The sequence below is a fragment of the Vespa crabro genome, chromosome 8 (genome assembly GCF_910589235.1).
Source record: "Vespa crabro chromosome 8, iyVesCrab1.2, whole genome shotgun sequence".
Classification (NCBI taxonomy): Eukaryota; Metazoa; Arthropoda; class Insecta; order Hymenoptera; family Vespidae; genus Vespa; species Vespa crabro.
Window position 1 is genome coordinate 1,115,488 of NC_060962.1, and position 27,326 is coordinate 1,142,813.

Below are 27,326 nucleotides of genomic sequence, written 5' to 3' on the forward strand. Positions count from 1 at the left end.
GTTTTTTCGCGGGTACAGAGAATGAATAAATCATTTCGGACGTGTCTAAGCAGCGTATAATATATCACGCGTAGTTTTTTATCTCTCTTTTTCTATCTCTCTTCTTCTGTCTCTTTTTCTTTCTCTTTCTCTCTCTCTCTTTTTCTCTCTTTCTCTTTCTTTCTCTCTCTTTCTCTCTCTCTCTCTCTCTCGCTCTCTCTCTTTCACTCTCTTTTTCTCTCTTTTTCAACTTACATTTACGACTCTGATATGTGTTTAAAAAGAAAATTGAATATTCGACAAGCAAATGAAATAAGCTGGGAAATTTGAAAAGCCGCATTTTTCATATAGTCATCTTCTCCTAATTCTTTTATCTTATTTTTATGCACAGAAAATGATCGTCCAACGATAAATTGATCATTAAATTTTTCAGGTAATAATAAAACTTTATTTATGACGTTACTTTATTAATGTCGAAATTAATATATTTTTTTTGGTTTCAAGAAAACTAGAGATATATACTTTTCGAAAAATAAATTAAACCAGAGCATTAATAAAACTATTCTCGATCGTATTATATCATAAATTTTAATATTAATAAATATCTTTTCTGTTTCTATGAAGATTAAACATATTTACTTTTCGAAGATAAATTAAAAATGTATTCGTAATATTTTTTTGTTGTCTTTTTTATGTAGATCGAGAGAATTTGAGAAATCTGTAGTCAGAAAGTCGTAATCGTAACCGTCTAGTCGAAAGATTAAATCATGAAAACGATTTGGATTACTTTATCCATAAGAAAATTTCTTTAGTTCATAAAAAAGTACGAGCATATTTTACGCATATGTATTTGAAAAATCTTTTCCCACGTTGTATATAAATATATAGGTATGGTCGAAAGAATGAAAAAAGAAAAAAAAAGGAAACGGAAGAAAAGAAAAAGAAAAAGAGAAAAAGGAAAAATAGGAGAAACGTGAAAAAGAGTTAGATCGCTCAAAGTTGGAAGAGGATTCCACGATAGATGATACATAGCCAAGGCCGCTGGGAGAGATCCGTTTGATCTCCGATTTCAGGATGCACCGGAGACATTCACGAGCCAGTTGGAATCGAGAAGTCTGAAGAGAACGTGAATCGAAACTGGAAGGTTAGTACCTACAATCAAATCTTGTAGAACTGCCTTACATAGCCTTCTTTGCCAGAATAAATCCTTGGAAGTACTAAAACGTAACACGTAAGAGAACACGTTCATACTAGTCTGTATCTAACAAATTCAAATGTTATGTGAGCAACGTCGAATCATTTTTTACGGAATTATGTGGATTTATCCATAAATTCTACAATTTTTTTCCATATAACTACTTACTTCGTATACATCATGGAAATCAATCATTTGATTAATTATCAACTTTTTACTTACTCAAACATTAACGAAGTTTATTTGCGACTCTCCAGAGTTCAGAACGTTCTCCATATGCAAAATCCAAAAGTCCGAAAGTACACGGAACTCTTTTTAATTAATTATTTTCTAAGCAATTTATTTGCAACTTGATCTGACAGGGCAAACCACTCGAATTGCTCGTGATTATCTCTATTACTTTTCCTTCCGTCGAAATCCTTAAGGTCGATACGATATTCAACCGTCTTTGTTTTTCCATGAATGAAACGTCGAGAAAAGTCTTATGAATTTAAAAAGGAAGTTGGCAAGATGAAAGATCGAGAAAGGAAGATAGAGTGCAGATTGAGAAAGTAAGAAAGCTCTGCAGTGCTGGAAAAAGATTAGTTCTCTTATAATATTTCATAATACTTTGAAAGCGTAGAGAAAGCATCGAGTTAAGTTATTTATCGTGAGAAAAGCTTCAACGAGAAATTCTCTGTCATAGCTTATTTATCCCATATTTTGCATGCACGATTTTACTGTAAAACGACCGACAGTAAAAACGCGAACGAGGATGATTTTATGATTGTCATCAATGAAAAAAAAAGAAGAAAAGAATAAATAAAGTTATGAAAAGCAAATAAAAAAAACGAGTAACTCATAACGAGTCAGGGATTTTCATCATCTGATTTTTTATAAATCATCGTTTATATTTCTGTTATAAATTTTTTAAAACACCGTCGAGAGATTTCTTTCTCTCGAATTCAGTTCGTATTTATGAACAATTCATCCTTAGATGTTTCCGATCTAACAAAAGAATTTATGATTAATTTGCAAAAGTTATTATTAACATATATTATAAATTTATTAAAAGTTATTATTGATATATATATATATATATATATATATATATTATAAAACGTTATTAATAATCTTATGAATTTTATGTATAAGCCAACAAGTATTACCGCAACAACTCGAAACAATAAGAAAAAATGTCTAAGTTTCTAACTTTCAAGATATGTACTTCCAACGATATCAAGTCGAAAAATCCCGTAAAAAAGTACATATATACATACAGGTATATATACAGGTAGATATATATTTATATATGTATTTACGTATATGTAACACTCTCTGTGTACGTACGTACGACTCATATACATAGAGAAAGCAGCGAATGTACCACCGACAGCATCACCATTTCCATTTTCACTCTTGCCGGAAAAAGGGGTAGTTGGGTGGAGGTGAAAGCAAGCGGGTAAGAGAAAAAGAGAAAACGAGTTCGCTTTACGAGAGAGACAGAGACGGATGGATTAGCTCTTTACCATAGTACGATTTAATCTCTGCTCGCCGCAGGCCTCTCAAAACTACCCTCCGCCCCTCCAAAACTCTCACTCATGCTCTATCCGCCTTCCTAGCCCTTCCCAAGTTTCTCTCTTTCTCTCTCTCTCTCTCTCTCTCTCTCTCTCTCTTTTACTCTTTCTCACGGCCCCACCCACTCCTCTCTTCTTCCACTATTTCAAGCTGCTACCTCTTCTCTCTTTCTTTCTCTCCTTCTATTTCTTTCTCTCTCTCTCTCTCTCTCTCTCTCTCTCTCTCTGTCTATTCGCTAACCCTTTTCCAGCTTTCCCCGGCAACACGCAAAACTCTGCTCGAAAGTTCGGCAGCGTCCTTCAGCCACATCCAACTATTTCGAAGGATCGTCTACTCCGTTGTATATCGATCTCTTAGCCTCCTAGAAAGGACGTTGAGCCATGGTAAACGATCAGTGCAACGAATAGTGCTTTTACTTCGATACGAATGAACGAACGAGATTTGAATTTTCCCAGAGAAAATATATATCTTTCAAATCGAGTGTTATATCTACAAATGAAACAGATGTTATTTTTCTCTCTTTTTTTTTCATAAAAAATCCTCTTATTCTTCAAATGATTTCAGTAATTTCTCATTCGAATTGAGGAATTAGAAAGGGATGGCGTAGAAATGTTGCCCCATATGATCATTTTTCAAGTTAGCGATCGTTTTACGAATAATACCAGTTACGTTGAAGATCAGAGAACGCTTTTCAAAACTCGAGTCACGTCTCTAGAAGAAGGAATACGCTGCCAGAAACCGCTGATAGATCGGCTTGGAAAATACGAGGAAGCCGCGTACTTTGTTATACCTCGATCATCCAAAATCTCTGTTGCCAGGAACGTACTACTACAATTAGTCAACGATGGTCTAAACTCCATCAATCAAGGAATGCCACGCATCGTAAAACGACTACCTTGTCTAACCTTTTTTATTGAACTAACCAAAATATTCTCAAATAGCTAGTAAACAATATATTAGATATTTAACACTGTCGATATATTCATCGAAACGAAACTGCATTTTTCATGACTTTCTGTGAGATAAAAGAAAAAGAAAATAATCAAAAATTTTTCTACATAATTCATTCGAAATTATTTGTTCAAATATCAAAATTGTATTCTCTCTTCGAGTCATTTGGTTTTTTTTAATTTTGACTATATGCACTTTAAAAAAAAATAAAATGATTTTCCGTCTAACACTTTTGGTTCACCGCTTTTAAAAATGGTAAATCTTTTGTTAGAAACGACAAATCGGCGATTCAAAGGTCGAATCGCTACGTAGAAAAGGTGTGATCTTTGGAAATCTACATTTCTAGCTCGAGGACTCGTTCTCCAAACCTGTGGACTTCAAAGCTCGAATAAATCTCGAACGTTTTACATGCAAAAGCTTTGTCGTATGTAACATTAACGAATGCGCGTTAGCATACGATCGAAACTATATGAAAACTATTTCTTTTATACATATTATGAATATGGATAGATATCCTCATAAACTAGAGAGAATGAATGTACAAAATGTAGGAAAGTTTAATACGAGATATGTAAATGAAATGTCACTGTAAAGTTCGATAATAAATATAAATAAGATTATAGAATTTTTCGTTATATATATAATACAATACAATATAAAAAGTAAAATATTACAAAATATAAGGTGGGCCAAAAGTTCTCAGATAATTTGAAAAATCAATTACTATCTTTCAAGATTTTTTTACATTAATTCTTTTATTTTCAGATAAACTACAATTTTACATAGTAAAACTATAAGTTTCAACAAAATAAAAAAAATAATTGATTTTTAAAATACATAGGAAACTTTCGAGTGATCCTATACAATAGGATGACTTATCGTTATCATGATACCAAAATAAATTTCAGGAGAATTCGCTGAAATGGTTCGAGAAATTCTACAAGTAAATAAACAAAAGGGCAAGAGAGAAAACGATGAAAGACGCGTGCGAGTAATCAGACAAAACACTTTCGTAAAATCCTCAAAACAGGATGGAACGAGTCGGGGAAAATATTTCATTCGTAACTGCTCGTACCTGCTATACAAGAGAGCGCTTTCCATTTTCCGCTTTTCTCAAAAGGACAACGGTGCCTAAAATTCGTAAAAGACATGGAAATATATGATAGGTCCGTAAGTTTCATATACAACTAATATCTGCATTGGATATACACTATGTATTTTAATATTTCAGAAAGTGTCAACGAGTAAGTAGTAGTAGTAGTAATAGTAGTAGTAGTAGTAGTAGTAGTAGTAGTAGTAGTAGTAGTAGTAGTAATAGTAGTAGTAGTAGTAGTAATAGTAGTAGGAGTAGTAGTAGAGGAGAAGGAAGAGGAAGAGGAGGAAAAGGAAGTAGAGAAGAAAACGAACTGAAAGAAAAGCCTTCGAAAAGCTTCATTCTCTGAGGGCGTTTGCTGCTTCTACGTCCTTTCCCTCTGCGGCAGACTAATCCGTTGGTTTCTCTCTTCTATCTTTGAAAAACGCTCGTGTCATTCCCTTTCTCTCTCTCTCTCTCTCTCTATCTCTCTTTCTCTCTCTCTCTCTCTTTTTCTTTCTCTCTTCCACTTTCTCTCTTTGTTTGTTATTTCAACCTCACTATACATTGCTTTGCTCTGACGACTAAAATACAAAGAGTAGTGGGGATAGAAGAAGGAAACAATGAAAACCCTTTCGTTGCATATACGAGAGATTCTACTATTTTCTTTATTCTTCTTCTTTTCTTAATTTTAACATAGGAGTCATTTCTTCTTCCGAAAAGAAATTCATGGTGTAATTATCGAGGAGAAAAAGAAGATTACAAAATTAGGAGATATTTAATTGAATATCGAATATATATTTTTAGTCCTACATTTCTATATCTTTTATAAATCTTACGTTTATTATTAATATCCATTACGAAAATCTCACATATACTTTTGCAACAAGTAACTATTAATGTTGTATTTCACGAACGTGTCGAACTGGATCGACTGAACGAGAAGCACCAGAATAAGAAGGAGAAAGCTTCATCCGCGAAATGACACCCTCTCGAAACAAAACTTCAAAACTCTTCTCACCATCAGCATCAGTACGAGCCAACGTTATGCGAAAGGTTAAGTAGTGTGGAGGTACATTATCTCTCTTTCCCCCCCCCCTCTCTCTCGTATACACACAGAGGACGATATACAAGCGAAGAGAGCGTGGTTTTCATGGATTTTAGCACCCCGAGGCAATTCTCGGTGAGTCTCCTCAGCAACTACTCTCTCTTCTGTTCCCTTCGTTTCTACTGATGCTGTTCTATTTTTCCGAAAAGGTTTGCACAGTTTTTTCTCGAGCATTTCAGCACGTAATACAAGGAACTCGAGTACCGGTAGTTTGCTTAACAATGCAACCCTCTCTTTCTCTTTCTTCTATCTTTATTTCTTTTCCTTTCACGTCTAACCTTTCGCAACTTTTACAAAGAAAACAACATCTCGAAAAATCTTTTTCCATCATTTCATCGTCGACCTACCGTAACGCCTGAAGAAGAATACGAAGAAAAAGAAGAGGAGAGTAAAGAATGTTACCACACGAGAATCGAAAACGATCCATCTTTATCGAGACTCGACCAAGTGTTCTCTCCCGAAATTGATCTACTCATATGTATGTACCTACTATGTCTTTCCTTTCCGATTCCTTTTCAATTTCTTTTCTTTTTGTGCTCTTTTTATCTTCTTACGAGTAATAACTGTGAAATATTATCGAAGCTTAGATATATACGTTATCAATGATAAACGATATTGAAACTTCGATCTTCGATCTTCGACTTCGATTTGATTTTCTGAAGGAAATCGGTTCAATCCGATTCAATAATATCCATTTTTGTGTACAGTGAGTCATAGAAGTAGGTATTAGAACAACTTTTGAAGTTGAATAATTGTTTCGAGAATGATTTCTTTACAAATTTTTTTTTTCTTTGGAACTGATAAGAAAAACAAAATAAATCTTTTTACGATATTTTATCAAGCTAGCTTTTATAAAAAAAAAAAGCCTAACAATTGTGTCTAACAATTTCAAAAAGTGTCGAAATATTCGTAAATACGTGATTTGTTTTACATAATAATAAATATAAAACGAATAACAAGAACTTTTCTTCCTCCATAAAAATTTGAAAATTCTAGCATTAATGTCTTACTCCTATTTAAATATTATTACTTATTCGAGAAATCAGTTAAAATACTCATATGGAAGAGCTATTTTAATATTCATTTAATATAAAAATATGTATGTATAATTATTTCCAAGACTATAACACATTTCAAAAAATGTTTCAGATAAAACTTACCTTGTTTTATGATGGGAGAAGGAAGGAGGATCAATCTTTTATTTTTATAAGGAATTGTATACTTTTATTTAAGTAGACGTGTAGCTTATTTCGAGATGAATTCATTGACTATAATACTTTGGTCTTCCAAAATAGTTAAAGGTCATTTAGTACCGTTCAAAATTTATTTTCGTTCAGAAATTGTTTCTTATCTCTTGTATTCGAAAGAACGACCTCCGATATCAATGCAATGATTTATTCTGGCCTTAAATGAAAGTTCCATGTTCTTGAGTGTTGCCCTAATATATGTAACTTGTAGGCAGACATTCCTAATTGCGATACTACATGCACCTTTTCTATCATTATGGCGATACTCTCAAAATCTAGAATCATATTGAAAATTTCATTAGACGTATAATGAATCATAATAAATTTAATCTCCATTGAAATCAAGAATCAACATAATCACAATGATATTGATAACACGCTAACAAAAAATTTTTTGTTTGTAAAAACAAGAAATTAAGTATTCTTAATTTGCCTCATGTTTAATTGAATCGACAAATAACTATGGCAAGGAACTATTTGCGAGTATAGAATGAAGATATATTTTGAAAGGTACCAAATGACCTTGACTATTTTGAAAAACCAAAGTGTTGTGATCAATTAATTCGTCTCGGAATGGAATTCTAAGTAAAAATATACAGTTCCACATAAAAAAAAAAACGAAGATCATCTTGAAATCTCAAAAATTCATTAGAAAAACATTGACTAGAGACAATTTGTGATCTCTATAAAAACGTCTATCGCAAAATTTATCTAAAACATTTTTTGAAACGAATTATATTTTAATAAATAATTGCATGGGGAACTTTAAACTGAACGTATATATATATATATATATATACATATATATATATATATATATATTGTATATATATATTGTATAATATATATATATATATAGAATTTACGAAGGTGGTCTGAAAAGTTTCCAACCACAACATGAGAAAGGCAACATTCGTCAACAAAAGCTGGGGAATGTGTTTGTGCATCTTTTGAAAGCTACTCACCAAAATTTCAGCCATTTTGGACGCACAGTTGTTGTTTGACAATCGTTTGAGTGAACCAATGTGAGTGTTTTTGTGAAAATGGAAAAAATTGAGTATCGAGCTGTCATAAAATGTTTGTTTTTGAAAGGCACTACGCCTACGCAAATCAAAGACGAATTAGACGCTGTATACGCGGACTCTGCACCATCATTTACCACCGTGAAATTTTTGACAGCTGAATTTAAACGTGGCCATACTAGTTTGGGAAACGATAAACGTTCGGGACATCCAAAAACTGCAATCACTGACGATGACATCGCTCAAGTTCAGCAAATGTTGCTACACAACCGAATGAAAAAGATAACAAAGGCTATGAATATATCCAAAGAACGTGTTTGTCATATATTGAATCAAGATTTAGGCATAAGAAAGTTGTCCATGCGTTGAGTGCCGCGGTTGCTTACGTTAAACCAAAAACATGTTCGAATGAATATTTTCAACGCTTTGTTGCGCAGTTTAGGCGCAATAAATCAGAGTTTTGGCGCTGATTAATTACTGTAGATAAAACTTGGATACACTATTATACCCCAGAAACAAAAATACAGTCAAAACAGTGGACTGCGAAGGAAGAATTGGCTCCAAAAAAAGTAAAAACTTCTTTTGGCTGAGAAAGTGACGGCGACTGTTTTTTAGGATAATCATGGACTTATCTTAATCAATTATCTTAAAAAAAGTAAAACCATTACAGGAGCATACTATGCATCATTACTTGACAAGGCATAAATTGTGGAAAAATGGCCACATTTGCAAAAAAAAAATTTTGTTTTACCAAGACAATGCGCTGTCTCACACTTCATCGTTTGCCATGGCGAAAATCCATGAATTATAGTTTGAACCGCTTGACCACTCTCCTTACTTACTAGATCTAACACCAAGCGACTTTTTTTATTCCCTAAGTTAAAAGTTGCGCTTGGAAGACAGAGATTTTCGTCAAATGAGAAGGCTATCACCAGGTAAACAATTATTTTGCAGAGAAAGACGCTGAGTACTATTTGGACGAGTTAAAAAGATGGGATCATCGCTAGGAGAAGTGTGTAGACTTACAAGGAAGATATGTAATAGAAAAATAAAAATAAATTTGAAGAAAAAACGTCATATATCTTTGTTAGAAACTTTTCAGACCATGTATATATATTTATATTTATTATTATATATAGGTCATTTTAATTCGACGGTTGTTTAGCACCATTTGGTGAACTTGAACGATGTTCCAGTTCTCCAGTAGTTGTAGTTTTTGAACGTCCCAAACGTTTATCTTCTCCTAAGCTGGTAAGGCCACGTTTAAATTCAGTTGCCCAAAATTTCACTGTGATAAATGATGGTGCAAAGTCCCCGTACACAGCGTTAAACTCGTCTTTGATTTGCGTAGGTGTATTGCCTTTTAAAAACAAATATTTAATGCCAGTTCGATACTCAATTCTTTCCATTTTCACAAAAACACTCACATCGATTCATTCAAACTATTGTTAAACAACTGTGCGTCCAAAATGGCTGAAATTTTAGTGAGTACCTTTCAAAAGATGTACAAACACATTCTTTAACTTTTGTTGACGAGTGCTGCCTTCTTCATGTTGAGGTCGGAAACTTTTCGGACCACTTTCGTATATTGTATATTTATATACATATATATATTTCTTTTATATATATTTATATATTATATATAGGTATATATTGTATATTTATATATATATATATGTATATATATATATATATATATATATATATATTACATATAATATATAGGTAAACAAAAAATTTCAGATTATTACTGTAATTAGAAGATTATTTATTGTCAAACTTTAAACATAAACGTAATCAAATAAGATATACAAATTAACGAACCTTTTCGTCACTTTATCCAACTAAGTCCATAATATATATCCATGTTATAATCTATATACATATTAGATACCTATATATATAAAATACACGGTAGAGGAAAACGGAGCAAGAGCATCAATAAGCAGCTCGCTAAATAAATAATAAGGTAAATATATACCCGGCGTTGCTGTTAATTCGGTATTTGTCCCCGATAAAACGAATCCGTTTTACCTTTTGTATGTTTTATACCATCGACTAGGTAACGTCGACTTATTCATGTCAGAGTGAGCTTTCTTAAATTCGCAAAAGAGACAGTCAAATATTCCACAACGTCGCGAAAAAAGGTGGCACGGTGACAGGCATAAAGATGCAAATGGTCGTTCGTGTACGGCAACAATACCAACTCGTTGGAAGGTTGGCTTAATTAACGCGAAACCGGGTTTTTGTAGTTCTTCTCGGCGTCGTCGTTCGCGAGGAAAAAACGACAAAGCGAAAGTAGACCTTTCGCAAGTTTTAGGCCTGGCCAAAGGAGTCCATTGAAATGAAAAAAAGCAATGGGAATGGGGGGAGAAAAGAAAAACGGAGTGGCAAAAGTGAAATAAAGAAGAGAAAGAGAAAAAGAGAGAAAAAGAATAGAAAGAAACATGCTCGAGGCATTTTAGATGCTGTCATGTTCTAAGAAATGGAATATGTGATAGCTAACCTTTTTCAAGTAACTTTCAAAATACGAACTTATGTCTACGCACTAATGATTTTATATACATAATTCATGTACTAAATAATGTGGTCATCTTTTTCCACCTTTTTTTATGATAAAAATGTTTGATTTTTTCAATTATCTTTATTACGTGTTTATTGAAAACTACTATCATAATTTAATTAATAATTAAATGAAAACTAAAATTGTGTCACCATCATATATATATGTATATATATCGAATTAATAATAAAGTCAAAAAGATGAAGTACCATCATTACGTCTCTATAATAGTTTTTTCAAAATCATCGACGATAGCCAGTGCAAATATAATCTCAGCTAGTCTATATTACATACATATACATATACGCATGTACCTACGACGATTCCTTCGGAACAACGCGAAAGATTTACGATTGTCCCAGAATCCCAGCTCTGAATGTTGCGAACGTAAGCTTAAGTATTCAGTTTTACGAGAAGCTTGTAAACACGAAAACGCTGTCTTCGCAGCACCATTGTGCCTCGTAAAACAAAGTGGAAATGCAAACTCTGTGACATTTCTTAATTCAGAATACCAATGTATTCGATGAGTTTTCCTTGTTTTTTCCGTTTCATTTGGCCAATTTTGTTTTATTTATTATTTTTCCTTTCTCCCCTCTCTCTCTCTCTCTCTATTTTTTCTTTTTTTCCATCAATTTGTTTTTTCGTTGAAAAAATATAACACGATCATTCATAACACGTAAATGCCTTGTTCAACTTGGTCCATTAATTATCAACTTCGAATGCACCCGACTAGCTCAGAAAATATTGCAGTGTTAATCTTTTCTCTCTCTCTCTCTCTCTCTCTCTCTCTCTCTCTCTCTCTCTCTTTATCTATCTATCTATCTATCTATCTATCTATATATATATATATATATATATATATATATATATATATAGATATATATATATATACATATATATATATAGCTATTAACTATCTCTATCTCTTTGTCTCCTCATCTGCTTTGGGAGTAAATAAATTATTAATCATGACAAATTTGTCTTAATTAGTCGATCAAATTTCTTTCCATTTTGTCATTTCGAGCTAACTATATATATATAATACTTCATTATAAAATCTTATTTAATGGAAATACACAATCAAATTTCATTTGCGACGTCCCTTCGTTATCTTTCCTCTTTTCTTTGCAAAAATTCAGGTACCAAGTAAATCATTAACAAGTTCATCATCATCAAAGGATCATTATGAATGCTCGATAAAAATATTGATTTTACATTTATGAGAAGATTGCACAAAGAAGGGAAAAATTAAACGAGAGAAAATTCGCGAGCCACAATGATTATTTCCTCTCATAGAAAGGTAAAGTTTCATTGTTAAGAGAAGAAAAAGAAGATGAAGAAGAAGACGAATAAGAAGAAGGAGGAAGAGGACAAGTTGAATTCGATTCATAGCAGAGTTTCATCGTCGTAGTAGTGATATCGAAAAAAAAGTGAAATTGTCGAAGGATTAAAGACCAAATCCGGTGTTTAATTTTCTCTCTCTCTTTCTCTCTCTCTTTCTCTCTCTCTCTCTCTCTCTCCCTCTCTCTCTCTTTTTCTCTCCTACAAAACAACAAACAGAGAAGTCCATGGAATCGTTAATGAAGCCTCGATTTCGTGTTAGCGTATATATAACGAAAGTCCGACGTTCGTTGAATTGCAAATTTCTATAAAGGTTATCCGCTTCGAGAAGTCGCGAATTTTCGCGAAAAGGAAGAGAAGCTTAATTTGAATCGTCAGACTCTCATCGTTGATCGAATTAACGATAACCTTCATTGATCCGAGTTAAAGGTAGTCACCACCACTTTAAATTGGTCTAAATTTATATCTATATACATAATCTTTCTCTTTCTCTCTTTCTCTCTCAAACGTTTAAACAGAAATTATACGCGGCTTACCGTCGCATTAGCATTTCGCTGAGAAAGATACTTTATGCGGGTGGCAATTGGGCTTCATTTACCTTTCTAGAGAAACGAACTTCTCACGTCCACGAATTTGAGCTTATTTTTTAGATAATTCAAAAGATATTCATAAATTTCCGAAAGGTCGGCCGTGTATAGTGAAACAGGAATATAATGTAAAAGCGAGAGAAAGAGAGAGAGAAAGCGAGAGGAAGGAAGGGAGGGGAAGGGAGAAGGAAAGAGAAATTACAGAGGAATGTAGGGTAGAAGTAGGATATACTGCTGGTACATCACGTGCATATGTAAATTATTTCCACGAGGATGCACGTTCTATCTTAGAGTCCCGCTAGTTACGTCGAGAACACTCGAGAGCTGTCGTTGAAAGCCGCTTTTCGCCGGGTAGAAGACCACAACACGACTGTTAACGTCCGAACAGACGCGACCATTGCAAGACTATACGAAACAAGGACTTCTGTTGAAAAGAAGTTAAGAAAGAGAAAAGTACAACACGACGGGTTATCAAAAAATATATATCTTCTAAATACGTTTCAAAATAATACCAAACTATGTAATGTGAAATAAGATTGAAAGGTAAATAATCGAAAAGAAAATAAAAACACGTAGATCGTCAGAAAAAAAAGTTAATAAAAATCAAAATCTTGAAGCAGAGGGCACAAAGGTGTCAAGGTTCTACGTGAACGTGTCGATGTATTAAAGTAACACACGAATACATATATAACATGACCAAGGTGGCCCTTTCATGCGTAAGAATTAACAAAAAAGGCACCAAGTCGTATATATATATATATACCGAAGGTGAAATATATAGGTGTTGAAAGAAGCTGCTCGCACCTCGGTACAAAGACGTTATTAATATCAAGCTACGTGCTCGGTCAGGGAGCTCAACCGGAAATTAGCCTTCGCACTCTACCTTCAACCTCTGTATATGAGGATACATCCTAAAGCGTTTAGTGTCGATGACCAAGTATCTCCATTTTTCCATTTCTCTCTCTCTCTCTCTCTCTCTCTCTCTCTCTATCTATCTATCTATTTATTTATCTATCTATCTATCTATCTATTTATTTACCTATCTATCTATCTATCTATTTATCTTTCTGTCCCTCTTCTTCACTCTTCGGAAGGAACAAGAAATGAGAGAAACGTCACGCTAAAATGTGTGACCCTTTTCGAGGACCTTATTATTTTGACTAAAAATCCCATATTACGTTCGGTCTCATATTCACTGAACGAGAATAATTAAATGACGTGGATATTGAATTCTGAACGAAAAGAGGCTCTTATAAGAGGCTCGGGTGAGCGAACGGACGATAATTATATCGATAAAATTGCTTGGAAAATATTTATAAAATTCTTAATTCAAGTATATATAAGAAAGTTATGAGTATTTATGAATGAGAATAAAATACTTGGTCGAATCATTTCATAAGACTTTGTGTTTTATGAGATTATCGGTATTTATTGACATAATAAAAATTGCGCACAGAAAATCGTGCTGGTATATATATGGTGATACTAATTTTAACTAAGCCGCTTTCATTGTACATGTAAATCATGCTTCCCTTCACGATAAAGTAAACGAAGAGAAAAAAAATGTGGATAACGTTCCTTGGCCATCGTGGAAACACATGAAAACGTTTTATTAACCGAAAATTTTACGTGATAAGGTCATGATATAATATATACCTATTATTATAATGTATACCTATTTATATTATACAAACTGTTCCATTAATAAAATATTTAACTTTGGAAATTTGTTCGGTTAATTATTAAAATATTATGCAAATATATATATATATATATATATATATATATATAAATATATAAATATATAAATATATATATATATAAATATATAAATATATATATATATATATATATATATATATAGATTATACACTTTATTTCTCAGTTAAATATACTTTATTTCTTATTTAGAATCTTTTAAACGTTCAAACAAATGGTATAAAATTTTTTCACGTGAAAACGAAAATTGTTTATTGAAATATTCTAATTAGTGTTAGTCTTCTTCTAATTAGTCTTCTTCTCGTAACAGAAAACATTATGAGACTTTATAAAATATAAAGGAAGCGTATCTCGAACTATGTTCTATTGTTCCTTTTAATTAGCAAAACATGTTTTTCAAGCTCATGGGTTCATTAATGAAAGAACTTGTAAGTAAGTACATACCTATACACAATATCGCGTGTACTATGTAGGGTGTTCACGCTTTTACTAATCAATATTTCTTTTATAAGTAGTAAATACTAGAAAAAAATGTTAGAAAGAAAAGGGTTTTTTGTTTTCTATAAGCTATATAATGACGTATATTAATTTTTTATATCCCCAATATTTTTCGAGAAATGTATGTGATCTTTAGTTTTTTAAATGAAATGCTATATATGTTTTTATATTATATCAAAGATCATGGTTAAGCACATGAAAGAATTCATCTTAACATACGATTTCATACAATATAAAAACATATGCAACATCCTATTTAAAACATTGAAGCATCACTTTTATCGAAAAATGTTAGAAATATAAAAATTTATTATACACCATTACATACATAGTTCATAGAAAACACTTTCTAATTCTTACCATTTAGAAAAAACATTTTGGCTAGTAATAACGTGAATATTCTATGTATATATATAAAGAAATAGGTATTATAATAAGAGATAAGTATTATAGGTAATAATTCGTCTAAAACGGAATATATTTCAATCTCTACGCGGTACTTACAATCGACTTGACGCTCACGGAAGAGAAAACTCACGAGAAATATTCTTGCGGATCGATTCACGCGAACCATGAAGTGTTGAGGGAAAAGAATAAAGTAATGAGAAAGAGAGAGAGAGAGACAGAGACAGACAGACAGACAGACAGACAGACAGACAGACAGACAGAGAGAGAGAGAGAGAGAGAGACAGACAGAGAGAGACAAAGAAAAGAAAGATGATAGAGAAACACTAAATTGGCTTAATTTACTCAAAATTACGGAACACGTAGATCGATATGACTTATAACTTTAGTACGGCCTTCAAATGAAATATCTAACGGAAATCGAGTACATGATGTTAATTCAAATAAAAAAATATAACGATGTACCACGTTTGTAAAACATGGGCAACGATACTTCCCTCGAGTCTATCATTTATTGTAGCATATAACGAATTATGAATATAAAAAAAAAGGTAAGAGCTTCGAAATGGTACAATTACTGATAAATTTATATATTTTAAATATATATATGAAAATGAGTGGATGGCATTGCATGAAAACTACGAAGTATGAAAGTAAACATTGTCTGCATGATGATGGTATATTCATGACGATATATTCAACTAATACATTATAAGAGATTGGAAATCCGTAATGATCAAATAATGGAAGGCTCACCTAATTTCACATGGTTTGGTACAGAATGTAAATTGCCATATTTAGACAAAAGGATAACTTTCAAAGCATTGACAAGTAAAAATTATAGAATGTGAACATGTGTTTCTCTTTCATGTGATTAAGTTAAGATATTCCTTTTCATAAACCTTTTCAGAAAAAAATATTTAACCGATTATATTATTTTTTAAAGGAATAAAAAATTATAATTTTGTTTGTATAACGGAAACGAATGAAATTTATTATAACGATACTTTGAATGTAATTGTTTTACATTTTTTATCTGAAGAGATGAAAACAAGGTTAGATGGAGAATTGAATTTATCATCTAGCAATTTATGAAATTTATTGCTTTGTAAATTAAAAAAAAAAGGAAAAAAGCTAAAAAAAATAAAAAAAGACTAATGGAAAAAATTAATATTGAAGATAATACCGATGAAAGCTAATACCCACATAAATCGATATTCGAGCTTAAACATCGAAAAATATCTAAAGATATAAAACTTCGAAGAAGTCAATTTTTTCCTGTGATTCCTAAAGTACCGTGCATCATGTCGAAGATTAAAGGAAAGAGATTTGACAAAGAAAAGATTATATTGCAACGGAAAGTTTTGGTACGACGACAGAAACTATGTAGAAAATCTTGGCGGAAGTTTTATCAAGTTTCCGGCATGAGAGATCGAGGTGAAATCCCTGATGGCAAGGAACGTAAAAAAAGAAAAAGAAGAAGAGAAACAGAAAGAGAGAAAGAGAGAGAGAGAGAGTTAGAGAGATATGAAAACGACGAAAATGACGACGATAGTAGAAAAGCAAGTCGAAGATGGTCGAAATGGACCTTTCCGTTAGCCTCTCCCCCATCTCTTTCTCCTCATTCCGCTCTTCTTCAAGGAGTCGTTTTTTAACGTCTACTATCTTCATTACGTGCTTCGTGCTCTCAACGACAATCAATTATTGTCGTCCACCGAGGGAAAACTTTTATCGAAGCTTAAGGAGACTTTTTATCTCCGACGCGTGCCCAGAACCTCCAGAGGAATAGAAAGGAAAGGGCTTTTGTTCTTTCCCCGAGGAAGATGAAATAATTTTGACGTTTTTCAAAGATTTTTCTTTCTTCTTTTACGATATGTTGTTGAATGATCTGAGTTGAATGAAGTATGCTCAGTAAAAATAAAAATATATATGACAGATTTATGGAAGATTTAAAACCTGGTATAGATATACACTGATAACTGCACTTTCGTAAACTGTAAAATCGAACGGAAATTACTTTAAGCTAATAGGTCAGCATCGAAGGCGTCTCGTGACGTAAAATACAGAGAGCGCATGAGATCGATTTTCGACGAGTCCATATCCTCCCCAGACTCCTCTCGAACCAACGAAAATTTGTTACTTCGAATGAGAGATATGGCAGTGCCTAGATAGAACGAGAGAGAGAGAAAGAGAGATAGAGAGAAAAAAGAGAGAGAAAGGGAGAAAAGAAAAGAGAAAGAGAGAAAGAAAACGAACAAATTTCGAAGAGCTTGTCTCTGACAAAGTTAGAAACTGATCAAAATTCGTCATCACGCTAAAAAGAAAGGAAAAAAAAATAAAAGTAGAAAGTAACATTTTCAGTCAGCACAAAAATTTCCGAAGATGTTAGATAGATATTATGCAGGTTCCCATTCGATCTTATATTTATTCAAATGGGTCACATGCTTGTTTCTACATTCTGATCAAACTTCTCAAAGGTTTTTTACGAGATTGAGATTATTTAAACTATTTTAGAATCGTCATTGATATGTTGAATAAAAAACTTATGTTAAAAAAAAGAATCAATGCAACAGCGTAAATTCGCTCATATTTTCGCCTTCTTTTTCTATAATTTTTTTTCGAACGTTCGTTACTTTCAATAATATCATATTTCGATTACATAAAGAAAAGTTTTTATACAGAACATTGATCTATTATACATCTAGGAACAGAAAAGACTCGTAATTGCTTGAGTTTTGTGCGAATCTCTCTCTCTCTCTCTTTCTCTCTCTCTTTCTTTCTTTCTTTCTTTCTTTCTTTCTTTCTTTCTTTCTTTCTTTCTTTCTTTTTTTTCTTTCTCTTTCTGTGTCCTTCAATGAGAGCTTCCGCAAAAAGAGGCCCGTTGCTCCAAATTCTTTGAAACGATATTAAGAGCAAAGTGGAATGGCTCTCTTTACTATAGTGCCGTTACGCATATGAAAAAAAAGCGGAAAAGAATTGCATTCACTTTGTCACCGTTTAAAGTATCTAACGATATAAACATTGATAGTAAAAACGTTTATAGGGTTTATACGTATTCTTCGGGAAAAGACAAAAGAGAGGATTTTCTCTGGAAAAAAAAAAATTGAGAAAAATTCGTATCTATAGTTTTATATTTTCTTATTACTTTTTCATGCAATCCACGACCAAATCGAGCACTTTGTTGTATACTAATGTCCCTATGTATATATAACATACGTATGTCTATACATAAATTCATATCTTAAGAAATTTTTATACCGGTCATATCTATATATTTCCCGAAGACAAATCCTGATACCGCTATCATTTATTTTAATAAGTTTTGACATTACACTGATATAGCGAGTTAACTTTTTACATCGAATAAATAAGATGAAACTTCATCATATGATGTAACCAAACTGGTTCTGGCCATCCCTTTGTATTTATTTCATTGCGATATTTTGATTCATTGGAAAAGCTTCTTGAAACATGAAAAATGATCTCAAATCTTTGTCTTTAAAAGACAAATACGAAGAACGATTTTATCTATCTATGTCTACCTCTGTTTGAAGAATTGCCAATCCTTTTTCATTGAAGAACTTACATGGAAATTCTCATCTTTCTTTTTCTCCCTTTCCTTCGATTTTAAGGCAATTATAAAAAAAAAGACGAAGTCTAATGAAATATGAATAATTAAAACTTCATGTTCCCTTTCATGATCCTTTTTCTCTAATTCCATCAATTTTAATACACAGAGAAAAAGAAAAAAATTGAAAAGAAAATAGTAAAAACGTTTTTCTAAAAAATTAAAAACTTTTCTCGAAGATTCATAAAGATATTTCATTATGCAACGATCAACTTTCACTTCATTATGAATTGTCATCGTGTTCGCGTGAGAAAGTGATAATAATATCCACCATGTACCATGTTTATCATGTCATAATGAAACCAAATCGATGATAGGTTTCAAATAGGAATCATTACATCTAGTTTGGCTTGACAATGCCAATAGAAGCTGCGATCTACGGGAAACGATGAAACATATGAAATAAGCACAGTCTGTATACATGTATGTACTATATGTATAAATCGATCATACATCATATACAAATGCATGTGTATCATCTATTCTATCGACATATACTTATGCATGTACATGCATACGTACTTAACAACAGAACGTATTTATATATGCATACTGTATGCACATGTGTATAAATATATATATATACACACACATATATATAATATATATACATATATATGTATATAGATATGTATATTGTATATCACTCGAGAATATGCGAGTTCGCGGATACGAGAAACGATATCCACGTGCGCCAAGTTGGATTACGCAGCTGCTTATCCATGTCGTCCAGATTCGAGTGATATATCATTGCTGATATGTACGAACACGAACAGCCATAAATTATAATATCCTAATTTTCGTCCGACCATTTCGTCAAACTCCGATTCAATCTTATCAACGATACTCGATTATTTTCCATCTAATTGTAAAATCTCTTTTGCTTTTCGAATACGCAAAAATCGTAAAAATCTAATTGGAGAATATTTAATAAGGAGTTTGAAATATCGCCATTTAAAAATGTTACCCAGATTTTCTAACAAGCCATTATGAAAAACGAAAAACTTTTATTTTCTTTTTTGTTCCTTCCTTTCTTCCTTCCTTCTTGCCTTTCTATTTTTTCCTTCGCATAGACCAACGATTATTGAAAGATTTAATAAAATTGTACTAGATTAATAATTTGAATGTTCCTCATTTTCCGTTAGAATATTAATGCGAATGGAGGTAATTTCAATTCAACGCAATACATATAATGTTCATTTTCATGTGTAACATATATATATATTACACACATACATAGATATAATAATGAGATGTCGGAATTATTTATATATCCATATCTTCCAAGTATGATACACGACCATTGAATCTTTTCAGGAATTTGTTATGAATTAAAAAGTATTGCGTCTACTGCGTCGATCATAAGGATCTTCCTAAATGTTTTCAATAATTTCATTAACCTTTTACGCTGAAATCTGTTCTGAAGTGTTATCTGCTTTTAAAATGGAAATGACGTACAATGCATGTAGTATTTATTGTTTAAAATAAACAAGTTGTGCAATCAACCACGTTATATGCAGAGAACTGCATTTATTACAAAATTTTATTAATTTTATGGAATATTATACAATAAAGTAAAATAGTAAAATATACTTATTAATTTTTACTAAGTATTATTTTTATTCATATTTTAAAATTAAAAGCGACAGTAAAGGTAGTACTACTATTCGTCAACTTTAAAAAAAAAAGAAAAAAAAACGGCCAATGTAAGCGAAGATATTTTCGTAGAAATATTCCATCTACAAAAGGTAAATAAAAGCCCTAATGAAGGTATAAAATATGTGCGAAACACAATAAACGCAGTATAACTACTTGAAAATATAAGAAATGTCTCGTTACACATTTCATATTGTTTTGAAATTTATCACAATATAAAAAATTATTAATAAATGACTTTAATACATCGTTAATCTTATCTACATTTATCTAAATAGTGTAAAAATATCCATTTTTTACACGATTTGTTTAAAACTAATAGAAACGATTCAAATAACAGCTCGCTTCAAGTTGCTTAAAACGAGTTAGTCACGGATTTCTACCAATTCATTTTTAGCGCAAAAAGTAAAATAATATTCTAATGAAACTTTATATGAAAATATTTAAAAAAAGAAGTTATGTATTTACATGACGCAACTACCTCATTGCTTTTATGAATGAATAATTTCAGTGCGAGAAGTGACACTATATCAGGATTAGAATCTTCAAAGAAGAAAAAAAGAAAAGAAAGAGAGAAAGATCGAGAGAGAAAGAGAGAGAAGGGAGAGAGAGAGAGAGAGAGAGAGAGAGAGAAAGAAAGAGAGAGAAGGGAGAGAGAGAGAAAGAAAAAGGAAGAGAGCAAATCATGATAGCTCTAGCTTCATATTCATCGTGTCATAAAGAGGAAGGGAAAAAGAGTGACCTAGGAATGAGAAAAGTGTGGACAGATGAAGCAAGTGTGGAAAAGGCAGAAACGTGGCATCCTTTTACAAACTTCCATTACCTGATTGCCTTCATGAGAAGAAAAATATTAACGATAAAACAGGCACATTGTACATGAATATACGAGAGGTTCGGAAAGAGTGCATCGAGGGTGAATCACTTTTGCATATGATTTTTCAATGAATCACACGGACTCCGAACAAAGAACTTCATTACCTGTAAAGTCAATACGCAAAAGGTTTCTAATTCGTATTGTTCATTGTTGTGAACGACGATAAAATGGACGTTTAAGAAAGAAGAAAAGGATAAATCGTTGGAGGCATTCGCCTTAGCGCCATGCTTTGACACCTCACTCTTTTTATAATAGAACAATAAGGGCGCCGTAAGAGTATTATATACCGATATATAAAAACGCTTGAGATCGATAATATAAAATAGAGTGAGAAAAAGAAAGATAATTTAGAGTGAAAGAAAGAGAAAGAGAATAAAGAGAAAAGAAAAAAGGGAGAAAAAAGATAGGTTGTTGGAATCGATTATAGCGCGTAAAAGCCATTAACTCCGTTAAAGAGAACGAACCGGCTACATGGATGTTCGATATAACGGTAAACGAGTTTTATAATTTCATAAGCATTCTATTTTAATAAAAAAGAATAAAAAAGAGAAAAAAGAAGGAAGAAAAAAAGAAATAAACATCGCGGCCACCCTCTCGTATTCTCTTTATATTTCGAATAAAAGAGAATTGGGGGAAAGAAAAATGATTTATCATGGAATACGATCAAAGAGATTACTTACGATAATCGTCGTTCATAAAAGTAGTAAATTAGGTCGCATTATATGTGATAGAGAAAAAAAAGGATGGAGAGAGAGAATCGTTAAATAAAGAACGAGATGTCGATGATGTACTCTATTTCATGATAACGGAAACTCCTTTGTAGGTTTTGTTTTAAAAATAAATAAGTACATACTTATTCTTATCGTATAAACGTCTTTTCGTTAATTCTTAAAATAGCTACGAATATTTTCTCGTCTCGTGAAACACACCACATTATTATTCCGAAGTTTTCGTTTTATTCGGAAAATGCCGTTTCATACTTTAAAATAAAAGAGAAAGAGAGAGGGAGAAAGAGAGAGAGAGAGAGAGAGAGAGAGGAATTAGACAAGCAAAGTTTCGTGATAGTAAGAAAAATAGCATTACGATAGCAAATTTTTATGAAACTTTCTACTATGCTCGTCGCATTTTGAGCATTCGTTTTTTGTTACAAATTCCCTCTCTCTCTCTCTCTCTTTATATATATATATATATATCTTTCTCTCTCTCTTTTTTTTTCTTCATCCTTTCTTCTTTTATAACCGATACCTACTCTTCAACGCTATTCTTACGGAAAGTTTTCACGTTCTAACGATAATCCTTACTAGGCTATTTTTATTTCTTTTTTCTTTAACTTTCTCTCGTCTATCACAATATTTTCTTCTTTTTTTTCATCTTCTCATATAATCTTCCACACAAATACGTAGATATCTATTCGCTAAATAAAAACAGATTCCATTACGTACGATAGGGATACTCGCGCATTTTTCTATAACGCTTTAATTTTATTATACAATTCCTTTCTGTATATGAAAAAAAAACACGTACGCACACGTACACACATGCACATATACATACACATGCACCCTGCGACGCTACCAAATTTACATATTCGGACTAGTTCTCTTTTTTCTTCTTTCTTTTTCATAAAAATTTCACGCTTTATCGATTTCACTTCTAATATTAAAAACAAGTGAAAATATAAAAAACAAAAAAAAAATAAGAAAAAGCAGAGAGAAAAATAGGACACAAACGTTCCATATGAAGATTTACCTTTTCAATTTCTTTCTCATGTAATTCCAACGTTTTCACCCATATCCATCCATCACAGAATTTAATTTTCGCATTGATGAGGAAGCCAGTGAAACAACGGAACGGATGTTTCAGCTTGTAAATTTGATAAAGAACGAACGACTGGGTAGAAAGTCCGATGTTTCCTCAAAAATAAAAGGACCATCAATAAAGATCGAGAGAACGGTCTCATATCGAAGGTATCACGATGGTTTCGCGTTAATTGGATGTCAAGGAAAACTTAATTAGAGGACTCCCTGATGTTTACATGCTCGCGCCGAACCTTTGTTCGTTATTAGTCGACAACGTAGAAAAAGCTCGTTGCTCGTGAACTCAACATAATTTCAAGCCTTTATACCTAATTTAAACCATCCTCGCAAGCCCTTCTGCTTATTTTAAATACATCAGAACGTATAAAGCACGTCAACAACCCCGAAATATCCAATAATGATCAAAATTATTTGCGGTTCGAAAATTTATTTCTAAAGAAATTAAGAATGCCTATGTCGGGCTATATTAAAAAATGTTTTGGCCTTTTTTTTCACTTTTCCCTAATTAAAAATTCATCTTCGTCGAGAAACAAATATACCTTCACTCGTGTTATTAACATAATTTAAAAATTATTCAACATCTCGACGACGATCTCTTCTTCCCTTTCTCTCCTTCTCTTATTATTACTAATTTAAACTCATTTCTCGTCTCTTTTCTCATATCTTCCAATTTTGCTAATAATTTTGAACATTTACTAATCATTTTCATATCAGAAATTGGGCTCTTTAAAAAAAAAAAAAGCAAAAAAAATATTATCGGATTAAAAATGTCTATTGATTATTATATTGAAAGCATTCGTTGGAAATTCTAGAGGAGAGAAAAAAATGAAATAGAGAAAGATAGAAGGGATCATCCGATGAAACTTGTATAATTATTTTACAAACCAAAATATAAAAGAGGAAATTAAAATATAATTTTAATGAAATCGATCGCAAAAAAAGAAAGAGAAAATGGGAATCAATTTTACTCACCAACGCAGAGGATGAGCGCCGCAACGAGAATCGGCGGGAAGAACCTCGAGGACGAAGACATATTTGCTTCTGTGATTTAGCTTCGTGGACGCAAATCTCAGGACAAGAAAAATAGAAATAAAGACAAGAAAAAAAAGATCCTTGCGAGCACGCAAATATTTTCTTTTTTTTTCCTTCACGAAAGAAGTAAATGTTTGCTTTCTTTCCTCCTTCTTTTTCTTCTTCTTCCTTCCTTCTTCGTTTTTGACCCCACTCAGAATTGTCTTTATCGGTAATTTCTATCAGCAATGATGAAATTCACTAATCGTAAAAAGCGATGACACGCGCGTTTAAAAGAAAAAAGAGGGAGGCTAGGAAGGCACTGCTGGATCGCGCACGCGACAGCGAAGAATAAATACTGAGCGCTCCTTTCGATAGTCCTTCTTTTTAAAATTATTTATATGATCGTCGTCTCTCGAAAAAATTAACGTAAAGGATCGCAAAGAGAAGAACAGTTCTTATTTATTTTTCTTTTGTTTCTTCTTCTCCACTTCTTCCTCTTCTTCTTCTTCTTCTTCTTCTTCTTCTTCTTCTTCTTCTTCTTATTTTCCTTCCTTTTTTCCTTCTTTCTTCCTCCTCTCCAAATATATACCAGATGAAATAGTCCCTTTTTGTCTCTCTATCAAATTATACTATTTCGATCGAGATCAAGATCTTCTATAAAAGAGCGAAAGAGTGAGGGAGAAAGAGATAAATGTAGACAAAGTGAAAAAGATAGGAGAAAGAGAGAGAAGGAGAGAGAGAGAGAGAATATATTTGAAAAGAAACGATTATATCGAAATCTCTCCTTACGAAGTTTCTCTTCAAGAACGCGCACCTTATTGATGATGACAATGACGAAGAGAAGAAGAGAAAAAGATAGAAAATGATAAAGCGTGTAAAAGAGAAAAAAGACAAAAAGAGAGAGAGAGAGAGAGAGAGAGAGAGAGAGAGAGAGAGAGAGAGAGAGATAAGTAAAACGAATCGGGAAGAGATTCTCTCTTTTTTCTTTTCTTTTTTTTATATTTTCTTCCTCTTTCTCCTTCTTCTTCTTCTTTTTATCGTCGGCTCTCTTTTTTAATATATATATGTATACATATATATATACATATTAATATACATATATGTATATATGTATGCGTATATATATGCATATATATATATATATATTATATATGTTGTATGTTATATATATATATATATGTATGTATATATATATATATATATATATATATATATATATATATAAAATAGAAAGCCGTGCACACTGAGCGTCTTCTCGAGCGTATACGTCGTCCGATGCGGCGCCGCCGTCGAACTGACTTTGCACGTTATGCTGCTGCGGTAGTGGCGACGTGACGCGCCGCTCCTCCTCTCAGCTTCTATCCGCGGCGTCGCGCGCGCGATCCTTCCTTCTTCCCTTCCGTACATGCGCGACGGTACGATAGAATGGTCACCTTTTCAACTTGCTTGGACATCGTTTTATTTCTTTTTCCATATTCTCATTTTCAATTAATTTAATTTATTTTTAATTAATTTAATCGAATATAACATTCGAATTTACAATTAGATTTTATTTTAAAATTTAATTGTACCATCATTCCGACCTTCTTCCCTTTCGAATATATACGACTGTACAATGAAATAGTTACATTTTCAATTTGCAACATTTCGGTTTTCTTTCCATACTCTTATTTTCGATTAATTTAATTTATATTCAATTATTTCGCCCGATCATTTTATTTTTAATTATTTCGATCGACCATTTTATTTTCGATTAATTTTAATCAAATATAATATTCAAATTTAAAATTAGTTTTTATTTTAAAATTTACGATATTAATTTTATTTTAAATATATGATAGAATGGTCATATTTTTAACTTGCTTAAATATCGTTCCGTTTCTCTTTTCATATTCTTATCTCCAATTAATTTAATTTATTTTAAATTATTTTGATCGATCACTTGATTTTCGATTTATTTAATCGAATATAACATTCGAAACCGTATACAAAAATTTAGTTATAGGGAATATAGGAAGTATTTTGATTATATATTTACTGGATTAAGTTATAAAAATAAATACTGCTATAAGTAAAAAATTTATTAAAATGAAACATAAGTGCCATTTTATTGTAATAATTTTTTTATTTATAACAGACTTTATATTCGCTAAAGATAGTAAAATTAGAAATTCTGATTATAAGATATCGTATTCATTGGATTGATTCACAAACAAGAATCATTTTTATTAAGGTATTTATTTAGGTATCAATAGTATAAAAAGTAGATAAATATGACATTTGTTATGGAATAATTTTTTGTAAGAGAAATAAAACATAGGAATCGAAACACGTTAAATATCATAGAAGTTATCGTCAGCACTTATTTTTACAGACTTTACTTAAAATGTTATTAAGATTTCTTTTATAATATTTAAAAGACTAAAAATGTATATTTCCTAAATAAAAATAAAGTTTAATATAAAAATTTAGACAATCAATTCTCCTATATATTTTATCTACAAAAAATAATGAAAAATACAATATTAGATGAATATACCGATTTGTGCAGTTAACGCATGTTTAATTTATTTAAAATTTTATCTAATTACAACAGACAAAACACCGATTATTCGAACAATGCAGAAACAAAAGATTTTTGATAAATGAATTTTCCAATAATTAATTGATAGAAAATAAAGATAGATGATATGTGATATAGAAATAGGAATATTCGTTAGTTTTGTAGGATATATTGTGAAAAAAGGAATAAAATAATAAAAGTTAATGGTTATTGATTGTATAAATTCAATAATGAAACTTTTATTAAATTTCCGATTTTTCGTTCAGTCGATTTTCTATAAACTTTGTTTTACGAAAACGAAAATATAGAAAAAAATAGACTTCCTTGTGTTAATAAAAATAAAACTTTGTGAAAAAGATATGAGAAAGAAAAAAGCACCTATCTATCTATCGCGTGATTTGAATCGAATCTAACTTTTTACTAGTATAAAAAACATATGTATTAATCAAAGAACACTCTTTTCCTTTGAATGTCGCGTAATTAAGCGCCAATCGCAGGCAACTCCAAAGAATTAAATCGACGAAGGAATT

The 27,326-nt window shown here is 31.7% G+C and overlaps 1 protein-coding gene across 8 annotated transcripts in view; it reads right to left on the minus strand.

The window, feature by feature from the left end:
- Positions 1-25,616, minus strand: part of LOC124425866 (lymphocyte antigen 6D) — a 67,778-nt gene extending 42,162 nt beyond the window's left edge. The window contains exons 1-3 of one of the 8 annotated variants that reach the window (XM_046966861.1): positions 25,478-25,586; positions 25,023-25,047; positions 24,192-24,887 (exon numbers count right to left, since the gene is read on the minus strand). In XM_046966861.1, coding sequence (XP_046822817.1) covers positions 24,192-24,252 — 61 coding nt within the window. In that variant the 5' untranslated portion in view covers positions 24,253-24,887; positions 25,023-25,047; positions 25,478-25,586. Of the gene's footprint in view, positions 1-23,151; positions 23,316-24,191; positions 25,193-25,477 lie in introns of those variants that run through there. The other 7 variants (XM_046966860.1, XM_046966862.1, XM_046966864.1 and 4 more) reach the window with 7 other exon arrangements.
- Positions 25,617-27,326: the final 1,710 nt, after the last annotated feature.